The 26537-nt window shown below is 38.0% G+C and overlaps 2 protein-coding genes across 2 annotated transcripts; both read right to left on the bottom strand.

Moving 5' to 3' along the window:
* Positions 1–197: 197 nt before the first annotated feature.
* UBE2C (ubiquitin conjugating enzyme E2 C) lies at positions 198–5481 on the bottom strand. Its single transcript, XM_072403783.1, has 6 exons — positions 5240–5481; positions 3294–3321; positions 2674–2760; positions 1905–2109; positions 1193–1252; positions 198–360 (listed from the first exon to the last, which is right to left on the bottom strand). The coding sequence occupies exons 1-6, from the start codon at positions 5338–5340 to the stop codon at positions 302–304; spliced, it is 540 nt and encodes a 179-aa protein (XP_072259884.1). The 5' UTR covers positions 5341–5481; the 3' UTR covers positions 198–301.
* A 5461-nt stretch (positions 5482–10942) lies between these two features.
* DNTTIP1 (deoxynucleotidyltransferase terminal interacting protein 1) lies at positions 10943–26537 on the bottom strand. The gene is made up of 13 exons (XM_072403782.1): positions 26379–26537; positions 22453–22523; positions 20242–20338; positions 19626–19724; positions 19477–19539; positions 18968–19024; positions 18827–18888; positions 17785–17830; positions 16330–16388; positions 16184–16244; positions 14017–14088; positions 13151–13206; positions 10943–12429 (listed from the first exon to the last, which is right to left on the bottom strand). The coding sequence occupies exons 1-13, from the start codon at positions 26460–26462 to the stop codon at positions 12321–12323; spliced, it is 936 nt and encodes a 311-aa protein (XP_072259883.1). The 5' UTR covers positions 26463–26537; the 3' UTR covers positions 10943–12320.

The raw sequence follows: 26537 nt of genomic DNA, 5'->3' as shown, positions 1-26537 counted from the left end.
ACCCAAGTCACTGGTTAGAACCAATTATGCTGTACCGATAGAGAATGAATTGAAGGAAACCCATGGCTTTGTCCAGTTTGGCAATACATTTAGGTTCCTTAGAAGTGTAGGTATTTTAAGAACTTTTTGTTATTAAATGAAGAAATACCAAAGACTTAAAATGTTATTGGAACAGAAGCAGACCATGGCCCAACACATTTAACACTTATAAAAATCACTTTATTTGTACACAACAATCAAACTAGTATTAACTTAACGTATATAACAACTCATGTACAGGACAAAACATACAAAGACTCAATCAGATGTCTTTTCCTTGGGTCTGCTTCTTGTACTGCTCGTGTAAATGCTTCTTGTATGCTGCAGGACAGAAAATATGAAAGTTACAATCATACTCCTCTGCAAATTCTGTGCTTTGACTGCCGCCTAGGGGCATACAGCAGCGCCAAGCAGCTTGGATTTCAGACAGTTATATTTGGATCCAACATTTAGAAGATATAAATCCCACTCTGAAATTTAGCGTCATTGGCTGACGCTTCTATATTCATTTCCATTCCAAGTTTCACTTGACCTGAAAGCAACCTACTACAAACATGGACCAGGTTATAATGTCTGAATCACATATTCATACTTGCACTTTACTGTGCCTATTTAAATAGACTGCTCATCACATCCATGGTCCAGAAGTCAAGACTGCACTTTTAAAGGAGAACACCTCACCAGGGGAAACCGTGTAGATTTGTAGAAAATTCACAATCTATCACCTTGACATTAATCTAGATTGTGTACAAAACCTTAGGACAGAATTAGGGGTGCGGACACTGCTAGTTTGTTTCTGAAGGCCCAAACTACACAGCGGTCACCCACTGAATATTACTCAGCAAGGACGCCATGTAATCATGTCTGCAGATCAGCCGTTCCCATACTTCTCTGGCTGCAGTCTTGCACCGAGACAGCCCGACTGATTTACCAAGTGTGAAGTAAACCTATTGACCCTTCAACTCATCCATTTGTTCCTGATGTTGACTTTACACAGGAGGAGACTATAATCTAACTTTTTGGGACAGTAAATGAATGCATAATACTCAATTGTTCCACAAAAGCCTCTGCCAAAAAGTAGCTTGACACCTATACAAATCACCCACTGAGACATGAAAGAAGTCCATTAGGAATCTGCATAAAAAGCACTTACCTGTTTGATTCTGCCAGAGCTCTGCGGCATGTACATTTAGAGGACTTTCATTGTTTGGTTCTGAAACAGGACAAATTCATATATAAATATAAGCAAACACAATATACTGCCAATACAAATTCTATAAAAGAAAACATTTTCCTGGGTCACCAAGTACCCACAATACATAAAGCTAAATTCCTTGATATTACAATCCCATGCACAACAATGTGAGAAAGAGGCTTAGCAATGCAAGCCAGTCAGGCAATCTTTGACGGCTACTCATGCAACAGAGTTCTATACAGCAGATTTTATGGTTAAAAGTGAGTGGGAAGGATCCTAGGACAACATGCATGTCTCATACTGTTTTGTAGTGCCAAGGACCTCTCCAAAAGCCCAGGTCCTGACTTTTCCATTGTGAGGAGGCCAAATTGCCAGACCATTCAATTTTCTAAATTTATGTTAATGTAATAGGCTTTAAACTCATCAACTTCCTTTCATTCAACTAAAACACCAGACCATCTGAACACATTTGACAGTCAAGTCATAGGGGGCAGAACCCAGTCTCACCGTAGAATGTGACCAAACATGTTACAGTGGAATAGTATAATTTACTTCAGATCCAAGAGTCATGTAGACTTTTAGATGGTCAGAAACTACAAAGTAAACTGAGCGATTTGGGTAAACCAGTTTCTATATGACATCTCAGAATAAGGAACAAAGAATATCTTACCTCCCAGAAGGCTCTGCACAGACAGCAATATGGTTCGGACCTCATAAAGAGCGGACCATTTATCTTTTAGAATGTCCAGGCAGATGTTTCCATGATTGTCTACATTGGGGTGGAAGCATGGTGTAACGAACTTCACAGTAGGTGCATTGTAGGGGTAGCCACTTGGGAACTCCAGAGACAGCTTGTATCTTAAAGTCTCATACACCTATAAAGTAAAAGTTGAGGTTATATTATTAGGTATTTTGGTTCTTCCAGAATAATATATTCATCCAGTGTTCTCCCCAGCCCCTATTAGCTGGGCGCACCATGGCTATTTTTGGGTGGTTACTGATAAGTTGGGTCATAATACAGGAGCTGCCACCCACCACCCAGTTAAAAAAAAAAATTCTGGGCTGAGCGCTGCATACATCTAAAAGTCCAATGTGTACATTATGCTTCCCCGTTCCAACTATGTCTACAACAGATCTAAACCGGTTGAGTTGGGAAGCCTCCATGATAAAAAGCTTAAAATATTGTGCGGGACCATGTACTGAGCCACAGGACACCCATGGTCGATTCAGTACAGGTCATTCTGCCATGTGTGGGGTTCACAGCTTCAAACTACAGCTCATGAAATGCACTCTACCTAGCAAAGTTTTTACCTGTGTCTACAGAAGAGGTCAGCTGAAAAAAAAACAAAATCTCTCTTTCTCCATATATTACACAAAATGTATTTATTAATTTTTAAAAAGCCAAACAGATAAAAATTTCAAGGCGCCCTGATACTTACTGTTCCCGCTGCTCCATCAATTGTGCCAATCCATTTGAACAAGTTGTCTGACTCTGGGAAAGCAGAGATTCCTTTATCTCCAGACATCTAAGAAAGCAAAAAATGTATATTAAAAGTTATTAAATTAAGCTAAATCTGACCCAGAGGATCCAGTCATAATTTAAAAAAAGTTATTTTTTATTGACAAGGTAGAAGAATTAAAATACAGTACATGAAAAAACAGTACAAACCAAGGAAATACATGAGTTACATTGGTAAGTGACATTATCAGAACCCAAACACCAGTATAGTCAATGTATCTTCATATCAAAACTACCTTTTTTCTTAATAATCAATTTATTTTGTGTTAATTTTTCATAATGTTCTAACAACCATCAAACAAAAAGGGGAAAGGGTATAAACAAACAAAAAACAATTTAAATGCAGCTTATCAATATCAGCGCTAGAAAGATGGCATTTTAAGGAGGTACAAGCTTATACCCGGTTGAGATCTTAACTATCCGTAGTCATTCGTCCACCAACTGCCTAAAGTCCTCATATCATACCACACAGTATGACAAAATAATTCAATTATTTTGTGCAGTTGCCTGTCATACTTTTTAATCACATATCATGCTTACCATTAAGGTCATCAGTTCCTGTTGTAACCTGGAAGGAAAAAAAAAAAAGAAAAAAAAAAGGATTATTATGTATTTATATAGCGCCAGCATATTACGTGGCACTTTTCAAAGTCCATAGTCATGATGAACGGTCCTTCAAATGGGCTCACAAACCAATGTTCTTGCCATAGGACTGTTAATGACATTTTTATTGGGGCATTTAACCTAATCATGTTATTGGATATTTTAATGTGGAACTGGACTACAACAAAGAACTGATCCATTATAAATAGCAGGAAAGGTGTATGTGTTTATTACAGGATTATCCAATGCTTGGATAGCATTATCTCTCTATTGTACTGTTTGCAGATGCCTCCTGATGTGCAACTTCCTAAAATATGAGCCCCATCCCAGGACACTTCAGGACCTGAACTTACACATCACAGCCATGGGGTCTGTTATCCAGGACTAGTGGGGGAATAAAGAAATTGAGGGATAACCTAAAGAAAACACCAACACACAACATTTCCCATGTACCTTTGTAACAGGGTGGGGAACTTACAAGTGGGAGGCTTTATAGCTTTAACATGAACAGAAACGTCAAACAAAAGCATATTAAGGCCATTAAAAATGTTTTTATTTTTATATCACCAACATATTACACAGCGCTGTACATTAAAAAGAGTTGGCAAATGACAGACAAATACAGAGTAACACAGGAGGAGAGGACTCTGCCCTGAGAAGCTTACAATCTAGGAGGTGGGGGAAGAAATAAATAAATTGGTATGATGGTCAGTGGGAAGAATGCCATCCTTACAGAAAGTCAAAAAGATCATTGGTGTCACTTAAACCCAAGGTGCAAAAATTGCTCAAGGAACCCCTAGCAACCTCTGGAGGAACCTTAACCATATCAGATCCACCTTCATATCAGATCCCCATTGTATCCAGATATATCCATAAACCAACATAAGGTGATAAGTCCAAAGGATACTTTGTATCGACACATCCAAGCTCAGCACAAAAACATCTCCAATGACCATTAACCATGACACAATAGACCACACATGCAATGTTATACAAAAGGATCTGTTTGTACATAGGGGCCATCTGGCTCTGAATTCTACAAAGATATTTGGGTCTGTGGATTTCAGAGCTGGAACCATACCATAAGTGGGGGGAAAAAAAAGACAACTTTGCTTATTCTGTTAGTAACAGAGGACACGCTAGCTAAATTGTTAGGATGAACAATGACTGGCCTATATACCATAGCATTGCAGAGATATAAAAAGGTGCAGCATATACACAAAAAACATCCACATGCAGCCTGGGTTATAAAAGTTGTTCATGTGAGGTCACCGATTTGCTTGACAAAGTTTACTTTTTTGTTAGGTCTTTTTTTTTTAATAGATCACCAATACAACACAAGCAGTGACTTCACTTGCATAAAATGCTTTCAACATAATTTAGAAATTATTAAAAGGCAATCCTGACAAATTATTGTCATTAGCTGCTGTGCATATGCTGGTTTGGGCGGTGCAGGGTATTTAGGTGACAACACATTAGTGATTAACTAATTGTGCTGCTTCATTGTCACTGGGGTTTCTGACACAAGTGGCCTTCTTTATACACAGATATAGCCACCACTAAAATAGATAAACACAGCAGGAGATCTTTAGCACTGATGTACAAGAAAGGAATGTTAATGCTGCACAGTATCTGCCCATAGAGTTTTGTACATCAGAAACCATTAACAAGTCTTTGTCAGGACTCTGGAAACAGATTCAGATACTATGTAGGGTAATGAGCCCATTAATAGGCAGAAAAACCTCAATGCCCAGGCACAATAGCAAATAAACAACCAGCTGCTAAACCTGCCCGAATCAAAGATGGACCCCAGAGTGTCAGTAAGCGGTCCACACAGCGAGGCCTATGTAAAACACAAAGCCGGGCATCACACGGCACCTCACCTCTTGCCCACAGAACCTCGAGCAGCCTGAGCCCCGGACTCCAGTCCCTTCCTAGGGCCGGCTGAGGTGGCGGCGGCCGGGTCTACGTTCTGAGAGGCCATGTTATGTAGAAGAAGGCAGTGAGGGGTCCCTGAGTAAAGCCGGTGCGGTGTCCCGAACAGTCAATGGCCTCTCCTTCCACAGCTGTGCAAGCTTCGCCGCTAACCAAGCCGCCCTGCGTTTGAATGTTTAAACCTCCGTCCTCCCGACCAATCAGAGACTCGCTGCGATTTGATTCTGCCAATCCCAGCTCTCTGTTGCCGGAATCTCCAAGGCAATCAGCGTCTTTGCATTTTGTTAGACGTTTGAAATTAGACAACGTGATTGGCTGGGTGAACATACAGCCCCGCCTCTAAGCAAGAGCATGCTGTCAATCATGCTTGCGCAAACGTTTACTAACTCTTTCGCTCCAGGGTAAAAAAATCTATATAAACCTACCTGATTGATCAACCTAGTGTTAATATTTCATATAATTTATATTTTTTATCGCTCTGCAATTTGCATATACGATTTTGTGCTAACATTAAAATTATTATTAATATTATTAATAAACAGGATATATATAGCGCCAACATATTACGCAGCGCTGTACAATAAATAGGGGTTGTAAATGACAGACAGATACAGACAGGAATCTAGAGGAATATCTGATATTTTGCATTACAAAGTAGAAAACCAACTCATTTTACATGTTGGGAATAAAAACATTTAAAGCTCTCATGGGAGAGGGAAATAACCTCAGGGAGCCTGTGCTATAATTACTATATATCCAATCATTATTATTAAACAGGATTAATTTTTATTATTTATATAGCACCAACATATTACACAGCGCTGTACATTAAATAGAGCTGGCAAATGACAGACGAATACAGACAGTGATACAGGAGGAGGGGAGGACTCTGCCCCGAAGAGCTTACAATCTATTATTTTTTTAAACATGGCTGGCAGACTATATTTCATATCCAAATCTATGCTGAAAGAAGTATGCAGGATGTCATCAGATCAACACTGGCTTGCTTTAAATTCCTGTAATTCCTGTATATCACTCAGCACTGATTTGCTTTAAAGTGACCCAAACACTACAGGGTTACAAGAATCAATAGTAATATCTGCAGAAAGGAAACACAATACATTTTTTTCTATCAGAGTGTTTTAAAGTGTTGCCATCATGCTGCTCCTTAGAAGCTGCACATATTTAAAGCGTCCCTAAACTCAGAAATTTCACTCTATATAAAAGGGTAGACAACCCTTTTATGTAATGTAAACATTTCGCTGTTTGTTTTCTTTTTAAATTGCAACACCCTTTTAAAAAAAAAAAAAGGGTGCAGCACAGCTCCCTAATTCTTGGTCGCCTAGGTGATCGAGAATGAATGTAAGCGCAAAGCCCCCCGGGATACCTACGTCACACATCCCCAGAGCATCTCGAGCATGCACAAAAGGAGCCTTTTCACGCAAAGAAAAAATTTTGCCGATCTCTTTTTTTTTTTCATCCTATGTTACCCGATCTCGCACCTGGGTCGGGTGACATAGGATGAAGAACCCGAAAGAAGAGAGGAAGATGGTGGAGCTGGGAGCGCTGGCTCCAGGACGACACGGGACCCGATGCAGGACACCCCCGGATGGATCAGACTGCCCTGTGGGATTGATAGTTTTTTTTATGCAGTTTTCAGTTAAGTTCCCCTTTAGGCATCAAGACAAATGAAATATGTATACTTGTTTCCCCAGTTGCATGCGGTGGTTCTTTTCTTTTGTTTTGTATGTCACCTTATGATATAAGAGACAGAGGAAGGAACCACTGCATGCGTCAGGGGGAGAAGAAATTCACAAACCTAGATGTGTTGAATACTAGCATTGCAGTCATGTTTCAAGGCTGCCAGAAAGATACGTACATTGCCATTTATTCTGAATGACTGATATCAGCAATGGGGTCAGGCGAGTATAAGATCGGGGAAAGCCCTACAAAACAAATGCAATTACACTTTCAGGTGACCCTTTCCAATAACCAGATGGTAATAGAAATAGGATTTATTCCCCTTTTTGGAAACCTGTGTCCTGATTGCAGCTGCAATATTTCTTTCCAGCCGCCGGCATTCCACGCTTCTGGGTGTGCTGAGGTCCCATTACTTCTATATAGCACCCAATGCACCTTGATGCAGGTGTATTGCAATGCACAGTACAACAAACACAGTGCATGCAGCTTGTTGCAGACTTTCACCTTGTAATCTGGTACAAAGATACAATATTGTAGTCAGTTTCTTGGGAAAGATATAACTGAGGAAATGCTAACTTCTGCCTGCAGATAACTGATGCACTCAGTTTAGCCTAGGCACAGTCATGTGTCTGTAGCTCAGTGACTGCTTTTTAATGATGGTGGAGCAATTTGTATATATTTATGGTCTGATTGTTTACGCTGATACATTCTTTATGGATCTTTATAGTTTACCAACAATGATGTATTGTGAAGCTCTACTATTCAATCTATTCTATCATACCTTTTTAATAATCTATAAAGTTATTTAACTTTGCTGATTGAACAGATCAGATGTAAGCAATATTGGACATTAAAATCAATCTGTTTTCAAAACTCTGTCATTGTAGTAAACATCACATTTCATTGCCCTACTATATATCATATAGTACTAGTATTTATAAACCAGGATCTGACATTCCCTCAAACATTCACTGGTGAGAATTAGTTATTGCCATTGAAACGCATGAACCTGGAAGATTCCCACAAGAGAATGTGTGATTCCCTGTTCATAATATCTATAGATCTTTACCAATCTAAAGAAGTACGTATATTCTTTTACATTGTTATGCCATATTGTGAGATTTGTTCCCTAGGAAGGAATATAAAACTTGCAACACTGCTTAATTAGTATGTATATAAATAAACATTTCTCAAGATTTCACAAGGACAAATGCATCCTTTGGATATTATTCATCCTATATAGGTATGTATATAATATTTAGGCAATACAATGGGTGAGAAATGTATACTACCCTTATTTCACAACAGAACTGCACTGACTAATGCTGAAGAATCTTCAATTAGATTTTAGAACTCATCTGTCAGGTTTAAAAAAGTTTAACAATGACTGTATAGCAAAAGATCTAATGTACTGGATACAATTTGATTGGTTTTGATAAAAAACAAAACACAGATTTTGGCAAATGTTGTTGTTTCCTTAAGTGGAAAACAATCTGATATTGTGTGGCCAACATGAGTGAGCATTCTTAATTCCATCCACAGGTCTTTTCACTGACTCCTTGGTGATTTTGAACTTGTTTTTTTTTTTGAAAGTTACTAATTAATACACAGGTGTTGCTTTTCAAAGGAATTACTTGTTGTTAGGCTGTGACAACTAAACACTAGACCTACAAGTGGCATTAATCTGCAGGGGGTCCCCTTTTAAATTAAAAATACAAAAAAAATCTCAATGAGGTAGTAATAAATGACACCATTGACATTGGATACAATTCACAAGCTATATGCTGTGTCTTTTGAAAAAAATAAATCTTTGGATCCTGGTGGCTTTTTGTTGAAACTCTACGTTGTAATGTGTAGTGTAGAGCTGGGCTCTGTGAGCAGAATGTGCAAGAGCTACATATTCAGTGGCCATCCAATGGCCTAAATGGATCACTTTCTTCTCTATGGAGCTAGAAAATACAAATGACAGATCCTGGACCTGTCATTGCTGAAAAATGGCTACACACGGGTCTGTGCCAATTAGCACTGTGTATACTTATGGATTATGGTAGAGGCTCCCCACCCACCGAGTTTAGGTCCTCTTTAAAGGCCTTCATCACTATTTTATTAATAAAAAAAATGCACTGTCAATGAAGCAACCTTTCCTATGCTACCAATCTTCACTATTAGAATCGTCAGCATATGCCCCTCTTCTGGGAAAGTCACACACCTTTGCTCTGTGGTTCCTTTCCGTGCTTCACATCAGCACTATGTACTGGAGTGATGTGGTGGATAGTGAAAGTAACATCAAACCGCAGAAGGTAAATCAGTACTGACACTCCCAGAAGAGTGCTGAAAGCTGATAATTCTTCACCAAGTTTGGCTCTCCAAATGGTCTATAATTGGCGGGGAGCAGGATAGGCTGATATGCACAGGACAATGTTTTATTTCAGATTGGTTTCCAGTCTGATAAAGTATTTGGTATCCAATGTAAAATGTAATTTTGACCATCTGTTGGAAACTGATATTCTGCACGAATCAACTGTGAAGCAATCAAAAAATGTGTGAAAGTATATAGTATACACAAGTATGGGCTGTGCTTGTTTATCAGAAACAAAAGGTTGGCATGTGAAGAGTCTTTGCTATGTTTACTATATGGCTAGCAAACTTATTACAGTATTGTGCATGGTAACTAATGTACACATTAGATGACTATTATTGGCTAGTGGGAACAATGCACTTTAGGCACCAAGCTATCAGTTACAGTGTTGCTTTGCTGCCATCCCATGCATGCACTGTATTGACAGTAAGCTCTCCTGACTAGCTAGGTGCCAATACATTTTTAGACATTTGTTTAGTTGAGAGAATTTGCTGCTGCAGATTCTTCTTAAAGAACCCATTCGCACCACCTAGTACATAGTGGGGCACTAAACGCACATACATTGCTTTGCACATCAATATTTTTTGCTTTAGGTCAGGCTATTATTTACATTGACTTTGCACTGTAAGCCATTGGATCAAAAAGAGGGCATGCAGTATTTTTAGACAGCCGAGTACAACAAACTTTGGTGTGTAATGTAAGTGAACTCAGAAGGTGGCCCTAAATGGGCAGTCCCATCATTACCTTGCCTTAGTAATATAAAATGTCATGCAAGGCTGAAAAGGGAGCATACTGATATCATGGCATCTGAGACTCTTGTCAATGTATTGAAAATGTCAGGTGCTGGTTAAAATGTGGTCCATAATTGTGCAACACTGACGACAGTTCAACAAACAAGAAGGGTTGCAGATGTGTCCTTTTTATCTTGATTGACTGCAGTGTGTATTTTGATCTCATTATTATCTTATAATAATATTATCTTATATTAATATATCACCAACATTTTACACTACACTCCATAAAGTCTAACAATCTAATCTCTCGTACACAATTAACCTACTAGTATGTTTAAAGATGTGGAAGAAAAATGGAGTACCTGGTCCAACCCCAACCCCATGGGAAGAACATACAAACTCCATACAGATGTTTGCAATACAGCTACAAATATGTTCTATTCAATGAGGAAACATGGGCCGAAAACTGAGTACCCTGTTTATCAATGCACAAAGACAATGTGGAATACAGTCAGTATATGTAAGCCCAGAAAAAATAAGCTTTAATGCAACAGTAGCATCAACCAAATTATTGGTCCTGACTTCTTATACTTCCTATAATGTCCTATTGTCATATACTAAAAACATACCGCCTATTCAGGGTAAAATAAAGGGTCTGCTGATAACAGCACCCCTCTCCCAAGTCAAATTATATTTACCCCTGCACATTGCCTGCTTTCCAACTTGGTTAAGCTTTGGTGACCAGCTTAGGCTAACAATGTCACTGTCCACCATCATGTGACAACAGTATTGCTGGTAACTGGCTTCTCAAGCCTGATGAGGAGTCACGTTGCCCTGTAATTGAAATCCCCACTCAATTATTGAAACAAAATGTATTTTCTTTTATTAGCAACCTGTTTACAAGTTTACATTGAGAACAAACCTATGCAGAACTATACAGAATGCTTACAGCATGTTATTTCCCATAAAATGGTAACCCTCTGACAGCATCCAACTCATAGAACAGAAAAGATTCCTTAGTTCTTATCTTCACACTTGTTCCAAGGTTGTGATTTTGTGAGGAAAAAGGGTCAGAACAATGGCAAAGAAACATTAATAGACATTTATAAGGAAAGGTTAGCAATGACAGCTTCCATGTTTCTCAGATGAAAGGTTTTCTAGGACTACACTCCTAATTGTTCTAAAGAACACTTTAGTTAAAGAAAAGTCATAAATATCAAAGTGCAAAACTGAAGGCCCCACCTAATTGCTGGCAATAGTAATGGCACAGACTAGCTAACACTATGGGCCTGATTTATTAAAGCTTTTCAAGACTGGAGAGTATACACTATCATGACAGAACCTAGGTGATCCAGCAATCCTGGATTGGGTTTCCTAAAAATCTTTTGCTGTTAACTGGCAAATGTTTTCAGTCCTGGACCAGTACATTTTAAAATATTAAAAAAAAAAATCATAGCAATTTTTTTCTATTGCATAAAAATAAAAACGGTTAAAACCTGTCAGTTATTTTACATTTTGCTATCTGTGTACTGACTGAGTGGATTTTCCTCTATATCCCCAAATTGTGTAGATCCCACTTTTAACACGTGTCTGGACCAAAACCTTTTGCCTCTTGATTTGGTGACAAAATTTCACGCAACTTACCCCCTGGGACACAAAGTAAAAGTTAATCTCTCTATAGTGAAGTCCCCAAACAAGATGGCACTGTTAGCAAAAAGAAACTCGCAGATGTTTCAATCTTTTACAAAAACAAAAAAAAAGTGTTTTACTGTCTCCTTCCAACTTCCACTGGAGAGACTTCTGTTCTTATTTTCTTTTTTAAAGAACAGGGAGTGATGACATAAATGAAATTTAAACCTAAAATAGGTTCTAATTCTTCTGCACTTGATCCAAAAAAAGAAAAAAAGATTTGTCTGTTATTTATACTTTAAATAAAAAATATTTATTCAATTGATCAACCTTAGCTTTGTACCTTGATAATTATTTTATTCTGGCCAGTGTTTTAGTCATGGTGAGGCACAGAGCAATAACAATGTTCAGACTACAGTAATCATTACCGTAAACACATCAGATTACAGGTTATTAGTCAGGTGTTGGTACTGGTAACTGCTCTGTGACCCACTATTACTGAACCCTTAACATATTTTGGCCAAGGGGGCATTGAAAAACAGGCTTTGTACCTAAAAAAGTCAACCACATTTCATACAGTGTTAAAATTAGCCCAATATTTGCCAGCTACTCTTGTTCCGTTCGCACCAGCTCCATGTACTTTCTCATTTTAACAATCATCCACATTGGAGCTACAAATGACTTCAATTCATCCAGCCTCAGCTCCATTGAGTCTCTGTAAAAAAAAAAATGATCATCTTAAGGCTTTGGCAGACATCAAATGTCAAGTTAAAATATATGAACGGTCGGTAAGTTATCCTTTACTGCTCTCTCACACCCCGATGGTTTGCTAATAAAAGTTATAATGCCCTGTAACCCAGATGCTGCAAAATCTTAAATGCCTGTGGAATAGTTTACTATTGATGTGAATAGAGCCATACTATGCCATGTGCTGGTTGCTTTGTGTGCGAAAGTTCATATGATGCTGAAAGACCACACAATCAAGATTTCGCAGGACTGGATATAAGCTATGACCAAACCATTGAAAGGGAAAGAAGTAAAAGCTTCACCATATTCTACAGGAACCCGGCCCATGCTCGAAACTTTGCATTCAACTGGATATTTAACAAATATGGAAATAACAGTTAATTGTTAAGGATTCGATACACTTTAATACAACATCATGAATTATGTGTAACTGCATGGTGACAATATAATAAATGCCCATTCAAATAGCTAGTAAGGTGAGTACTAGTTTCTGGACTATAATGTTGGCTCAGGGATGACCCAGCTGTGTAAATCCTGGTGCCAGTAAATGTCTTGGTTGTGTTCACAAATATGTGACATCAGCCCCCTAAACTTGTGACTTTCTACAGTGTTACAGTGTTTCAATCTGATCACTTGGAGAAGGGAGATTGCTTTCAGCAGACTGTGATTAATGTATGGTGTTTCCATACCTGTACTCATCAGTGGTTGCCAAATCTAGGATATCTTGGTCCAAAAGCAGGTAAACCTATAACAAATACAGTAGTGTTAGTGTCAGTGTTTTAGTTTTTTATAATAAAACAAAACAAAAAAAAAAGGCAAGGTAAAAATTCCTAAATTAAACCTCCTAGCGGTAATCCCGATTGTGACTCGGGGTGGATTTTACATGCTAAAAGCGGTAATCCCGAGTCACACTCAGGGTCGGTAAAAAAGATTGGATTCAATGCAAAATAGCTGTATTGAGTCCAATACAAAGAAATCTTTATATATTATATTATATATATTATACATGCCACAGTACAGTTATATTACAGGTTTCTGTATGTTTAAAGTTTTTTTTTTACAGATTTTTGTGTTTTTTAATTTAAAGTTTATTATTACATTTTTTTAAATATTGGACACATTTCGGTGAGTTTTGCCTAAGAATTATAGGCCTACAATGTAAAAAAAATTTCCATGCAAAAAAATGTAACGCTTTTTGCATGAAAATACGGACAGAATTAGAATGCTAGGGAGGATAAATAACAGCTAAAATTAACAATAGAAGCACAACTGATCTAAATAATAAAATAAGGAATATGGTTATGAATTACCTGAATGTAGGAAGCATGAAATACAAATCAATCTTTTTTATTGTAACAGAAAGTTAACCTGATTTTCAAGTTCATTCCCTGCTTGCCTCTCTACCTGCAAGAACATGATCTCAGACATGGCGAATTTAGTATTACGAAACTTTTCACAGTTTTCTATAGGATGAGGTCAAAGGCTACAATTTCCAGGGTTTTTAATCTTTCAGGGTGCAAGTTGGGTAATCTGCTGCTCCTGACACAAAACATACCATTTTGCCACCTGTAGCTTTCATGTGCTGCTGTTCTGCCAGCCATTGCTTGTCCTGGGCATCTGCTGCATACTGCAATTGTAACAAAATAGGAACATGAGCTACATTGCATGAGACATTCATAAAAACACAGAATTTCTGACCTGTTTAAAATGAGCAGAAATTATGAAGTCTAAAATTCTTAGTATTTTAGGAATCTAAAAAAGTGCAGAGGTTTCTTCAGTTTTATCTTTTTCTTTATTTTGCAATATGTATGTTCAACTATCATACTAGACAAGGTAACCCCACCCCAGAAAATAAATCAGAGATCCAAAACAAGATTTATGCTTATATATGAATAAATGGGGCTGGAAGATGGATCAGTTCCGATCTTCCTCCCCACTCCATAAAACTTATGGTGTAACATTCTAAATAGACAGCGCCAGAACTAAATTAGTATGAAATCCTGAAGGGGAGAAGAGGGTGGAGCTGACCTGCTCTATGGGGAGTGGGCAAAGAGGTAGGGAAATGTTAACAAAATGCTTTTACAGGTAGTCCCTGGGTTAAGGACATCAGACATATGGACGCCTCCTAGATATGAACAGGCTTCTCTGTTCGCTCTGTGCAGAATGGAGGTTTTAAGGGGGAGGGGGCGGATTGCATGACTTGCAGAAGAAATATTTTGCTAAACACAGCTGTTGTGGGTGATCCTAAGGATTGAGCTCTTTCTGTAGTCTCTTGTAACTTTTTAATGACCAAGACAAACTCTGCAGTTGTTTCTTTTTTCATATCAAAGCACAGCTTGTTTCAGAAGTTAATGAATGTCTAGGCTCCATAATGATTTTTTTTTCTGCTTTGTTTGTGATAAACTCACAGTGAGGATTTTATACAGTAACTGACACAACGCTGCCTAATAATATGTTGAGACAAACATCTGTCCTAATGGCATTTATTAAAATAATGTAAATGTTCCGACTTACATACAAATTCAACTTAAGAACAAACCTACAGTCCCTCTCTCGTATAGGCAGACTATCTATATTCATTTCCCTGCCCTATAAAGTAAGAAGAAAGCATTACATTCTGCATATGCTGTGAAATTGAAGGGGGTAGTCATTGTCTCTGCTTTAAAGTAACCTTTAAATCACTCTAACAAACAAAATATAAATCATAGTGCTATCTAAAACATATTATGGTATTTTAAAGAATAGTAAATGTTACAAAGCCCCAGCTTCATTAGCTCCAAACTGATCTATGCTTGTCTGAGTACTCATTCCATTTATCTAAAGCAAACATAAAGCATTGTTTTAACACACCTATTCTGTTAATTTTCCAATAATTGCAAAAAATGTGTTTACTCAAGGAAGGAAAGTGTTTTTTGTCTGAAACAGGCCAACTAAGAAGTGGCTAATCAGCAAATAAGAGGAAAACTATGGAAAGCAATACAAGGGGCAAGAGTCCCATACAAACAGGCTCAATATGATGGTATTATCGACATAGGATCAGGATATGTAAGAGAGTCCAGGTGACAAGTCCTTGCGGTTTTGAATTCTCAAGTTTTTAAACAAAGCTTTTTTATCAAAAAACTATCGAAGTGTATCTGTATTTTATACTAAAAGAGGACATCACAGGATGCCTGTTATAATCTTTATTAGCCAGGAAACTGTCTTATGTGTCCCTATATGGGCTTGGGGTCTATTTATAATAGTGGAGAGTATTTGCTTTCCATTATATTGCACATTTGTGAGTGTTCAGTGTGTTTTTTTTTCTATTAAGCAGTGGTATGTCACCTTTTCAAACAAGCCCCCTAATCTTTTTAAATTTTCAATTGAGTAACCTGCTTTTCATGGCATTTAGCTTCACCAACGCCACCACTGAGAGCCTTTACTGGACATTTAGGCAGCCCCATTGGACGCTGGAATAATAGCTGGCAGGGCAACGGCATACTGGTAAAAAAAAAATTACACAGTGGTTTGCTCCAGAGACAGCAAGAACAGGCAGGTGTCCTACTAACCATCAGCTACAAAGAGGTATTTTTTCATCAATGTCCAACCTCTGAGATGTTTCACTTGACAAATTAAACTATTTTTTAATTAATCCTAATCAATATTACATTGCATTACTACTGTTTTTTAAAATAAAGAAATCCTTCTAAGATATTGCTATCTATCACTAGCATTTATGTTACCTTAAACAGCTCTGGGTGTTTGGTGTAAATCCGCCCCCTGGTTCCTCCCATGCCTAGAGCCCTAGGGACATAAAAAAACAACACGTTGTTAAAAGGTTGTATGATTAACATTAGTTAAAGACATAAATGCTTAATATGTATCTTACTTGTTGGCACGTGATCCCAGCACGAATGTAGTTTTCTCATCCAGTCTAGATGGATCCCACTATAACAAATATAAGAATATATCAATTATGCATAAATGTAATTTGAAGAACAGCTATCAGAAGCGCCCAATGGTAACTTGTTTCGTAAGGTACAAGCTTTAGAGCAGTCGCTCCTATCATCCCATAATTACCTAATCACTGAACAGAAGCAAGCATGTTCATGTTAGGCATCTGATTCTGCTACTGGGTGAACCATTCTACTACAGCAACTAGCTCAAAACTCCAAACACATGCTAGTAACCATAATTTTATTTTAATGACTTTTTGTTTTTTTGCTAAAGACAGAATACATTTGGATCATGTTAAAATAAATACAAACAATGAGGAAATACTGAACTTTCTGGCAATCATGAGAGTCCCCCACCAGCCAAGATCTGATGTATTTAGCATTGTAGGAGGAAGAAGTTCTTATAAAAGAAGCAGAAAGTTCTGTGGTGCTGACAGGGCCTGTTGGTGGCCTTATGCATTTTATATACATGTGTTGGGCTATATGAAAATATTTTTAGCTGTGTTTATTTGGATTTTTTTTTTGTTTCTTTTTGGAGAGAGCATAGGGTTAGAGCATCTGCTGGGACTATGATCTTTGTTTGCTCCAAAGGTGTTTTGTATAGTCTTTTGGAACACTAAGCCTGCTTACAGTGGAAGTATTACCCAGAGATTACTGTAAATACGTTGTAATTGCTAACCTGGGTCTAAAAAATACAGCTTGCTTGGCTGGTGTTCTAATCCTCTGCCTTTAATACTTTCTAAGTCACAGACCCAAAATAAGTATTTGAGTAAGTATATGACCTCCCGCAGATATTTCCCCCCCACTCTGAGGCAGGACTGGAAATAAAGGGAAATTTCTTTTATTGAGACACAGACAAAATAAAGGAAAAGAGAAAACGTCTGTTTATGTTTTTATTGCTATTATGTGCACCTTCCAGTTCCCAAGACAACCACATTTTTGAATGGCTTTTACAGGGCCAGGGAGTGCCAGAATCTCTCCCTAATTAAATCACCAAAAGCAATTTTAGACCTTCCCCATTTTATCTACAACAGAAAGTTAATTTGTTAGCTAGTTGGAGTTAGATTTTTTTTTATTTCACTTTAAGACCAGAACCACAGCATGGACACTCATCTGGAGGAAAGGGACAACAATATAATAGGGATGATAAGGATGATAAGGATTATGGTGATGTGTGCTTAATCTACTAGAAGTTGTGTGGCCATCTAAAAATATTTTGTAACCTTTACCTTTGTTGGGTAAACTTATAGGAGAGTAAATTCTATGCACCCCTCTCTTACTTATTACAAGCATTATATGTTAAAGAGCAGTGCAATGTAAGTATGGTAGTGAGTGAGTGAAAGGAAGTGAATATTTTCACCCTACAAGGCATATGTGGTTACTCCTACCTTTGGCCCTTCCCGTCGGATGGGATCAGCAGTCTTGATTTTCACCCTGCGAAGGAAAAAATTCAGTACACCATAGAATTCAACTGTGTTCATCTATATGACTGTGACAGTGTTTGTGTTATAAATTTTCACAATAATGAAAATTTATGAGGTATGAGGTTTTTAACACACACAATTAATTTGTTTTGGTGTTTCAGTTAGATTTTAAATGTTTTTTTTGAGAGGGGTTATTATTCTAGGATATATTTATTAAGCAGTAAATCTGACATTCAGCTACATTCCCTGGTAAAGAATATTCAGGTCTTGTGTTTTAAATGGGACTGATTAATTCTCAGCTAGAGAATGTTGCTGAATGTCAGATTCACTGCTTTATAAATGGACCCCATATGTCTGCAACCCACTAATGTTTTAACACAAAGAGAACTCCATGATATTCCCAAAATAGAGTTCTGTATTCACAGTGTCACCTGCTGCACAAACACTGTACTCCAAAATGGAAAACATACAGAAATGCCCATTTAGCTTTTGGCTTTAGAAGCCATTACAGTAATGTTAAAGCTAAATTCCATCCTTCCCTTCAGTCTTGCACAGTTGTCCGGCCTCTCTCCCCTGTACGGAAATAGCCCACACTGTACATTAGAAGATGCAGCAAGTCAGATACAGCCAGCCCTATTTCCTGGCTGGAAAAAGTGACATCCACCTATCAAGGCATTTTGATATATAAATAACTCCTCCCAAGAGTCAGCTTACTGCTTTGATCAAGGGTGAAGTTTCCTAAGAAATGTTTGGAGGAAGAATACTGTGATGTTTACAGTAAGATATGTACAGCACCCTCTTAACAGTCATAATCTGCTTACATTGCAAAGAACAATTACATCACATGATCTAAAATATATAAGAAAAACATTTGTTTTTTTCTTTAATTCATTAGCATGTGAGGAAGAGAGGAGCCTTGGAGTTTTTCCTTCATAGGGTAATGCATATGGAGGGCTGCACAGTAACACACAGCATACCTTTGGTGTGAAGCAGTGCTTGTACTTACGATGTGAGTCCTAAGGAACTTCGGTCAATGTGGGAGTTCGGTCCTGGTGGGCGTCCTTTTCTCTGTAACAAAGACATGGTTTAGATAAAGTCTTCTCATAGAGGCTGAATATATATATTCATGCTTTCAAGTTATCTTTACCTTTTTGGGTACTGGACTCCTCCGAATGTATGAATCGTCGTCTACTTGTCTTGGTCGCTGAGCCAAAGACAAGAAAAACAGAAACTCAGATGCTACTAGCTTTTCAACACTTTTTACTTAATTCTTAATAACTGGACCTTGTGAGCGCTACATATACAAAGCTATACACAATTCTACAATAAATGTAGTAGATTCTACAAGTGGTAGGTGGTAGCATGTACAGTCAAGCTTAAATTTCACTGCATCTGCTGGGAGAGATGCTCAGATATGGTAGCCCAAAGCATTAAACATGAAAATGCCTTAAGGTCTTCTAATTTATCCTGACCAGATGAACGCAAAAAGTTTAAATATCAAAGGGAGTTGTATAGTATCCTTAAAATACAACAGCTGGTTAGGCAAGTTTCTGGGTTCAGAAAATTAGATTTCAACTGTAGGTTGTCTGGTTACCCTTTATTATATGAATATCAGGTACTCTAGTCATTCCTTTCTGTATACTACACCCATCTTACCTTCATAATAGGGACCTCTATGGCAGGCTTCATTACTTTTTTGTCTGCAAAGAGAATCTTAGCCTGAATAAGATAAAAGCAAGGATCAGTCATTATATAAATACAAATACCGTAAATATTGAGCAACAACTTTTCATATATTGAATCACCTGCTCCAGACAACTGCGGCATGTGTCACGGATTAGCTGCTCGGGGTCTACTTGATCCCCAACATTTTCTTTCACATTTACAGCAGCTTTTTGAAAGAACTAAATAGAAAAAAAAACAATAGAAGGTAAAATATTACAGGACTCCCTAAATCCCTAAATTGACCCTTGTGATTCTTTTTGCTACTAAACAAACTATTTAAAGTGATCCTAAAATGAGTCCTATAAAAATTATTCTTACTTCCTAAGACCCATAAAAATCTTACAGGGGGTTCCAGTTTTTCCTTACTCTACTAAAACTGCGTTGTTGCCTTTGTTTCCTGTCTGATAAAACACTATAAGCAGAACAGTAAGTGGAGGAAACCTCTTTAACAGCGCTCTAGGTTTTTAATGGACATGCATTTTTAATATCAGTTCACCAAATCTTTTCTGCTATACATCACTTCTGTGTTGAAAACATCTGACCTTGATAAATGGTTCAGTTTTAAAACTCCTAGAGTCCACATGAATGTCAGTCATGAGCTTGCTTTAACCCTCTGTCTGCCATGGTGCAGCACCCCTTACTGCTCATCTCATAGATGATTACCTATATTTTAAAGCAACTAAAAAAAGCAATTACCTCCATGTATTTATTGAAAACATTCTGAATTTCCTCATTAATGCTCGGCTGTAGAACTGCACGGAGAAGATCCATGGACACTGCTGGATCAGTAAAACTGAAAAATAAAATGCCAATGGCAAGACACAATGACAGCAACAAACATAAAGACAATCTGACTTATTAATTAGATAAACAGCAAGCCAGCAACCAATTAGAACTTAATATTTACCAACCAACCTACTACTGATGAAATGATTCTGAGAGTTACTACACTGATGTTAAAGCTCAATCAAAGAGCTGAATACACAGGTAAACTAAATATATTAAGACTTAGTTTTACTTTACAAAGAATTATCTCTTTTGTCTATCTAGTTCTGAAATTTACCTAACTTACTTTAAACAAGCCCAGCTTGGGAAGAAGGAAGACCTGATTTTCCACTGCTGTCATTAAGTAACACTTTGCAGGTCTTGTTCTTCCCCCACCCTGTGATGCACAGTAAGAAGCTGTATACCGATGTACGCTTCTTTCTGTTAGTCCACCGTCTTCTATCAGCATGTCATTAGTTAGCACATAGGAATAGCAAAATAAAAATCTCATTCTTCTGTTTTTGTTTCAAAAGGCTGGTACCAGCCCAGACTCAGGTACTTATAATGCGTGACTACATACAGTAGATGAATTTCTGCATTGTATATCTACATAGAGTTGGGCATTAAAGCACATTCCATAAATACAAATTTAACACGGAAACAGATTCAGTGGATACAAGTTACTTGCACAGTTATTTCATTTTAATCTGGAAAGCTACATACATTGTGTTCGGCCTTTGTGACAGATACAAAGTTTTCAGCACTGTGTTAGTACATCTGAGATCCATTTAACTTGTTATTTACAGTTTTAATATAACATGAATATGTTAGGGCTACATTCACACTATTAGGATGTGGCCATTGTGTTTTTGTATTTGCATTGCAAGGCAAAGCACAGGCATTTGAACTGCTTTGTTGTGATGCTAACCCTATTTATTACATTAATGAGGCAGCACATAGAAAGATATCCAACAGTGCATTGTAGCAACCTAATGTCCTATAAGACTTATGGTGAGAATGTCAGACATTGCTTTCTATGCAATGTTTGATACTCCTGCATATCAGGCACCATGGGCCTGATTTATTAAAGCTCCCCAAGGCTGCAGAGGATACACTTTTATCAGGGAAGCCGAGTGATCCAGCAAACCTGGAATGGATTTCTTCAAAGTCATTTGCAATTTGCTAGCAAAGGTTTTGAATTCTGGATCCATTCCTGGTTTGCTGGATCACCCAGCTTCACTGATGAAAGTGTATCCTCTCCAGCCTTGGAGAGCTTTAATAAATCAGGCCCTATGCAAGGCACACTGTCCTGTGCTGCACATAGTGCAAATGGGCCCTAAGTCCATGCTTGCAACTAGTTAGTAAACCAAACATTTCCAGGTATTCATTACTTTTAAAGAGATCACAATAACCCCTGACAATGTCTTGATCTAATTTTCTTCTCTAATTCTTCTACAGAAGGATACAGTAATCTTAGTTTAATCACTATCAAATCACCCCCCCCCCCACTCCATTTCTTTTACTTTGTTACTTGCAGTTATAATGTTGCAGTCTAATCCCTGACTGAGAAAAGGGTTCTGGAGAATAACAACACCATTCCAGCCTAGGCAAATAACTTTTTTAATGATAAAAGGGACCATTGGGAGCTCCTCCTACTGCAAAAGTTAAATATCTTCTAGGCAACATTATTAACTATATCCCTTGCACCATTATTAAGCATATCCCTTGCACCACCTGGCAGCCTGCGCCTGCTCTTCTAGCGCCATTAGTGTCCTTACTTACAATGCAAAATTGCTAGTGCATTTTATGTGATCACAGTGCCTGCGACAAACAGTGTCCTGAATTGATGTACCCTGAAGGGAATGGTCATATGGAGAAGAGGAAATATAAAGAGGGGAGGGAAAAGGTAAAGTTTCAATGGTATCCAAGATGAAAACAAGCATCTGACCCTTGTGGTGTGGGGGAGCCCAAATGCAAAAGTAGTTTAATTTTCCTGACCTTCTTTATTAAACTACAATCCCAATCAATAAGAAAAGTTTTAATTCTAACAGAAACCTTGTTAATGCAAGAGGAAAATCAGCAACTATGTTATACAGTCCTGTGAATATATATTTAATGCAATTATAAAACTTGTATTCTTACCTGACTGCTACATGGGAGCGCCGTCCTCTGCGTTGAACCTGGCGATGTTTAATCATGATGTTCCAGGGGCTCTGAGGAATTATAAATAACCATGGTAAGTCTTTAATGAAAATAAAGAATGAGATATGTACAATAAAACCTAATAATGTCTACAATTGCTGTAACATGACCCCCCCCCCCCCTCGGTCACACACACCATCCCACTGGTTTACTTAGCAACATAATAAATAGTTCTTCATACAGAGTGTCCACCTAAGCATTTATCCGAAGGGTTTGGATGCCCAAAATGGGTCAGTACAATCCAATATCAACAAAACTTTTTTTGGACTATTCCAAGCAATTACACTGTCTGTTCTATCCTGGCCTAACATCAGTCCCCCATCTCAAGATATCACCCATGACAGATCCTCACAGCCACTTATCAAAGTTCTTCTGAGTCGGCCCAGGCCCGCACTTAACATTTTATAATAAATCCTATAGATATTGTACACCATAGAGAATTGAAATAAAGAGTGTACAGTACATGCATTGGAACAGCTTATGGGCAAGGGGAGATATGGTGCTGGCATGGACTGGCACAAGACTTACGGGATAACTCAGGGCAGATCAAGGTTCAATTTACAATGTATGTAAAGGGGGGGAAAGAAGAGACATAAGTTACTGCCTGGATGTAATCATGAACAAAAAATACCCCAGATGCTATATAATTGATCAAGAAAAGAAAAAATTAAACAACCAACTCTGTATCTGAACAATACTTTTTGAGAGGCTTTTAATGCATATGGACGTTCCATTCTAAATATTTACATGTATTTGGACTTATCCTGAATATATGGATATACCTCTTCATTTATATGGATGGGATTTTCCATTTGCTGAATTTATTCTTCAATTACATGGACACAAGAGCATGTACACACATCAGATGGTTCTCACCTCAGGGTTAGTATCAGACAGGAGTCTGATGTGTACAGTGGCCGTCCAACATCATTCATGGATCCGTCCCGGCAGATCTATGAACAACGAAAGACGAACAACCACAGTGCAAGTGAAGGGGAGAAAGCACAGTAGGGGCTCATTATTCCTTTTCCCCCTCTCTATGGCGCAGAATGGCGCTGTATGTACATCGTGTATGTATGATCATGCACGATCCTTTCCAACGATGCAATTTTTAAAGGTGTACATAGCCTTAGTCTTTGGTGAACATCTTGTTCTTGGTAACATGCTGCAGTACACAGGGTTATTGGGATGACGTGAGGAGTTAAAAAATGTATGCTTGAGGAAGTGACGATTGCTGCAAAACGCATTACGGTTCTTTTCCCAACATCCTACAATTAAACAACATACCTGATATCTACTATATACTAAGAGACAGAGCTTGGTCTATGAATTATTGTTGGTTAGCGCCTCCCTAACTTATGTATATGGTGTAAATATACCATGCCTTTTTAATGTATATTTAACACAAAATTGGGACATTTTATCCTAAACATATTCACATTTCATTACATTTCCCCACAACTACTCAGTGTTGATAGTGGTGGTGGGGGGATGGGTCATTTTTGCTTTTGAACGTTTAATTTAGTTGTAACTGTACCAAATGTTGCTATCTGGGCACCAGTGAGGAAACTTTACTGATTTTTCCACTTGTCTTTAACCCCCTCCCTGGACACTAATTAAAGGAAAATCTGTCTAGTGAAGACACAGATAAATGTCTGACAAAGATTCAGATTCTTCTCCACTTTACAAGATAAATGTGTACCAATCAGTGAGATTTTCTTTCAGTGAGGAAAAGAGAAACACACAACAAAAAAGACTCTAAGTCTTCCCTAATAGATTCAAACTGAAAATAAATGGTTTGGTTTGTGTTGAGTGTTTTTTTAAACGTGAACTGATAAAATATGGAGGCTGCCATTACAATATATTACTTTAAAAATGCTTGGCTGTCATGCTGATCCTGAGTCTGAAAACCTGGAACTCCTACTGCTGCAGATCTAGTTCAGAATCCTAAAAGGTATCTCAACCTTTTTAACATGAGGGACACATAACGTTCAGGTCCTTAGGGAACCCCTTCTATAATTACTATTATAGTATATTAGTGTGAAGGTCAGTAGAAAGAATGCCTCCAACATTGCTGACCAGTAGGAGGAATGTCACCCTTACAGATAGCCAAAAAAATCATTGGTGTTAGTTAGACTAACCTGAGAGACACAAAGTTCACAAAAAGGACATTGTGGAATTGGGGAGAGTCCAGAGAAGCCCAACTAAACTAATAGAAGGAATGGAGGATCTCAGCTATGAGGAGAGATTAGCTGAACTGAATCTATTCTCCCTTGAGAAGAGATGTTTAACCTCCCTGGCGGTCTGATTATGTCAGTATTTTTTAAGTCAAATGCGGTACATTGTTTTGCATGGGAATGTGTTGTTTAATATTGTAGGCCTGTAATTGTTAGGAATAATTCCTGGGTATGGTAATGTTTAAAACACAAATCATAAATTATAAAAATAATTATAAATATTAATTACAAAAATAATACAATAATTTAATAACAATAAATGTAATAATTTTTTAAAATCAAAAACACTGAAATCAGTCCAAATAAGGTTGCAAAATTTGTGTTAAATTAGTATTAATTATTTATTATTTGGATGTTTTTTCTTCACTTTATTACTGTGAACAATGTGTTAAAAGAAGATTACAATGTAATCTGCTTTTATATTTCCAGCCTGGCAACGCCTCCCCAGCGTACTGACGCTTCACACATCCCGGGGATGCAATGCTAGGGGACACTGAAGCTGGTATCGCTGGAGGACGCCGCTGGATCGTGGGGAGCAGGTAGAATCATTACAATGCTACACTCAGGTTTACCGCCAGGGGGGATATAAATGGTCCATATAGGGAACGCTTCCCAATTTTTGACTTTGAGATCATTACCAAAGACAAGAGGGCACTCTTTGCGTCTGGAGGAAAAGAAGTTTAATCTCCAGGTAAGAAAGGGATTCTTCACTGTAAGGTCTGTGATAATGTGGAATCGGCTCCCTCAGGAAGTAGTTTCAGCAACTACTATAGATTGCTTTAAGAAAAAACAGAGACTGTTGATCCAGGGAACATTCGATTGCCTCATGGAATCAGGAAGGAATTTTTTTCCCCTGTTGGAGCAAATTGTTGGTTTGCCTTCCTCTGGACCAACTATGTCTTATAGGGTTTTATATCTGGGATATGTTTATTTCCTTAGTGGATGAACTTGATGGACTTATGTCTTTTTTCAACCTAACTATGTAACCCCTAGCAACCTCTGGAGGAACCATGGCTGAGGAACACTGATCTGAAAGAATTGAATCCAAAGGCAGCCATAATTGGCATTTTAGAGGAAATTCTGCAAGAACAGCTCCTCTTTTAATTTTAGAACAGGTTTATTCGACTTTCAGCCTCCTTTCCCTATCTTGACTTTGTTTCAAATGATTATAAGTGTTTTCATAATCTTCCTTTTTTAAACACAGTTTTACCTTTAAGCTGCTGTAAAATATTTAGCATTGCTATGTGCTACAACCATACTGACAGATCTGTCTTCTCTTCCATCCTGCATTATGATCACTTAGCAATGCAGGTGGCAGGTCATGATAGAAGAGACTTGCCATGTGACTTTAACAGGCCATGCAATCAGGATCTCCTCTCAGATTTGTCAATTAAAGGAATTAGCTTATTTTGGTGTTTGAATGAAGCAGAAACAATGCCGATATATAGTACTCGTGTTGGAGGAATATACAATGAACATTTCAGTAACAAACATGCAGAAATGAAAGTAATAAAATAATCCAATCAGAAGCCATTTTCATAGATTTTGTCTTCTACATCACTGACAGCCAAGTACCCCAGGATTACATATCCCTGCGGGACCAAAAACAAGGCCTGTCATGCTACTTACCGGTGAGGTTCGCTCAGTGGGGTCCCCATCCTCCTCGCCCCCACTCTGACTCCTCAAATCCGGGTCTGCGCTGGTCCCCATCATTGATCTCACAAGACAGTATCAACCCCGGACATCACTCACAACACGGACGCACTGACGTCATCACCGCGCGCCCCC

This window comes from Pyxicephalus adspersus, chromosome 3, assembly GCF_032062135.1.
Source record: "Pyxicephalus adspersus chromosome 3, UCB_Pads_2.0, whole genome shotgun sequence".
NCBI classification, from domain to species: Eukaryota; Metazoa; Chordata; class Amphibia; order Anura; family Pyxicephalidae; genus Pyxicephalus; species Pyxicephalus adspersus.
The sequence above is the reverse complement of the archived record's forward strand: the minus strand, read 5'-3'. Positions and strand labels throughout refer to the sequence as shown.

Excerpts from the sequence above, each read along its gene's own strand:
- UBE2C (XM_072403783.1), bottom strand. The coding sequence starts at position 5,340 with ATGGCCTCTCAGAACGTAGACCCGGCCGCCGCCACCTCAGCCGGCCCT. Across the intron at positions 3,322-5,239 it reads CGAGGTTCTGTGGGCAAGAG|GTTACAACAGGAACTGATGA; the intron begins GTGAGGTGCCGT and ends TTTTCCTTCCAG. Across the intron at positions 1,253-1,904 it reads TGTGCAGAGCCTTCTGGGAG|AACCAAACAATGAAAGTCCT; the intron begins GTAAGATATTCT and ends GTCCTGTTTCAG.
- DNTTIP1 (XM_072403782.1), bottom strand. The coding sequence starts at position 26,462 with ATGATGGGGACCAGCGCAGACCCGGATTTGAGGAGTCAGAGTGGGGGC. Across the intron at positions 20,339-22,452 it reads CGCTCCCATGTAGCAGTCAG|TTTTACTGATCCAGCAGTGT; the intron begins GTAAGAATACAA and ends TTTATTTTTCAG. Across the intron at positions 19,540-19,625 it reads GCCGCAGTTGTCTGGAGCAG|GCTAAGATTCTCTTTGCAGA; the intron begins GTGATTCAATAT and ends TATCTTATTCAG.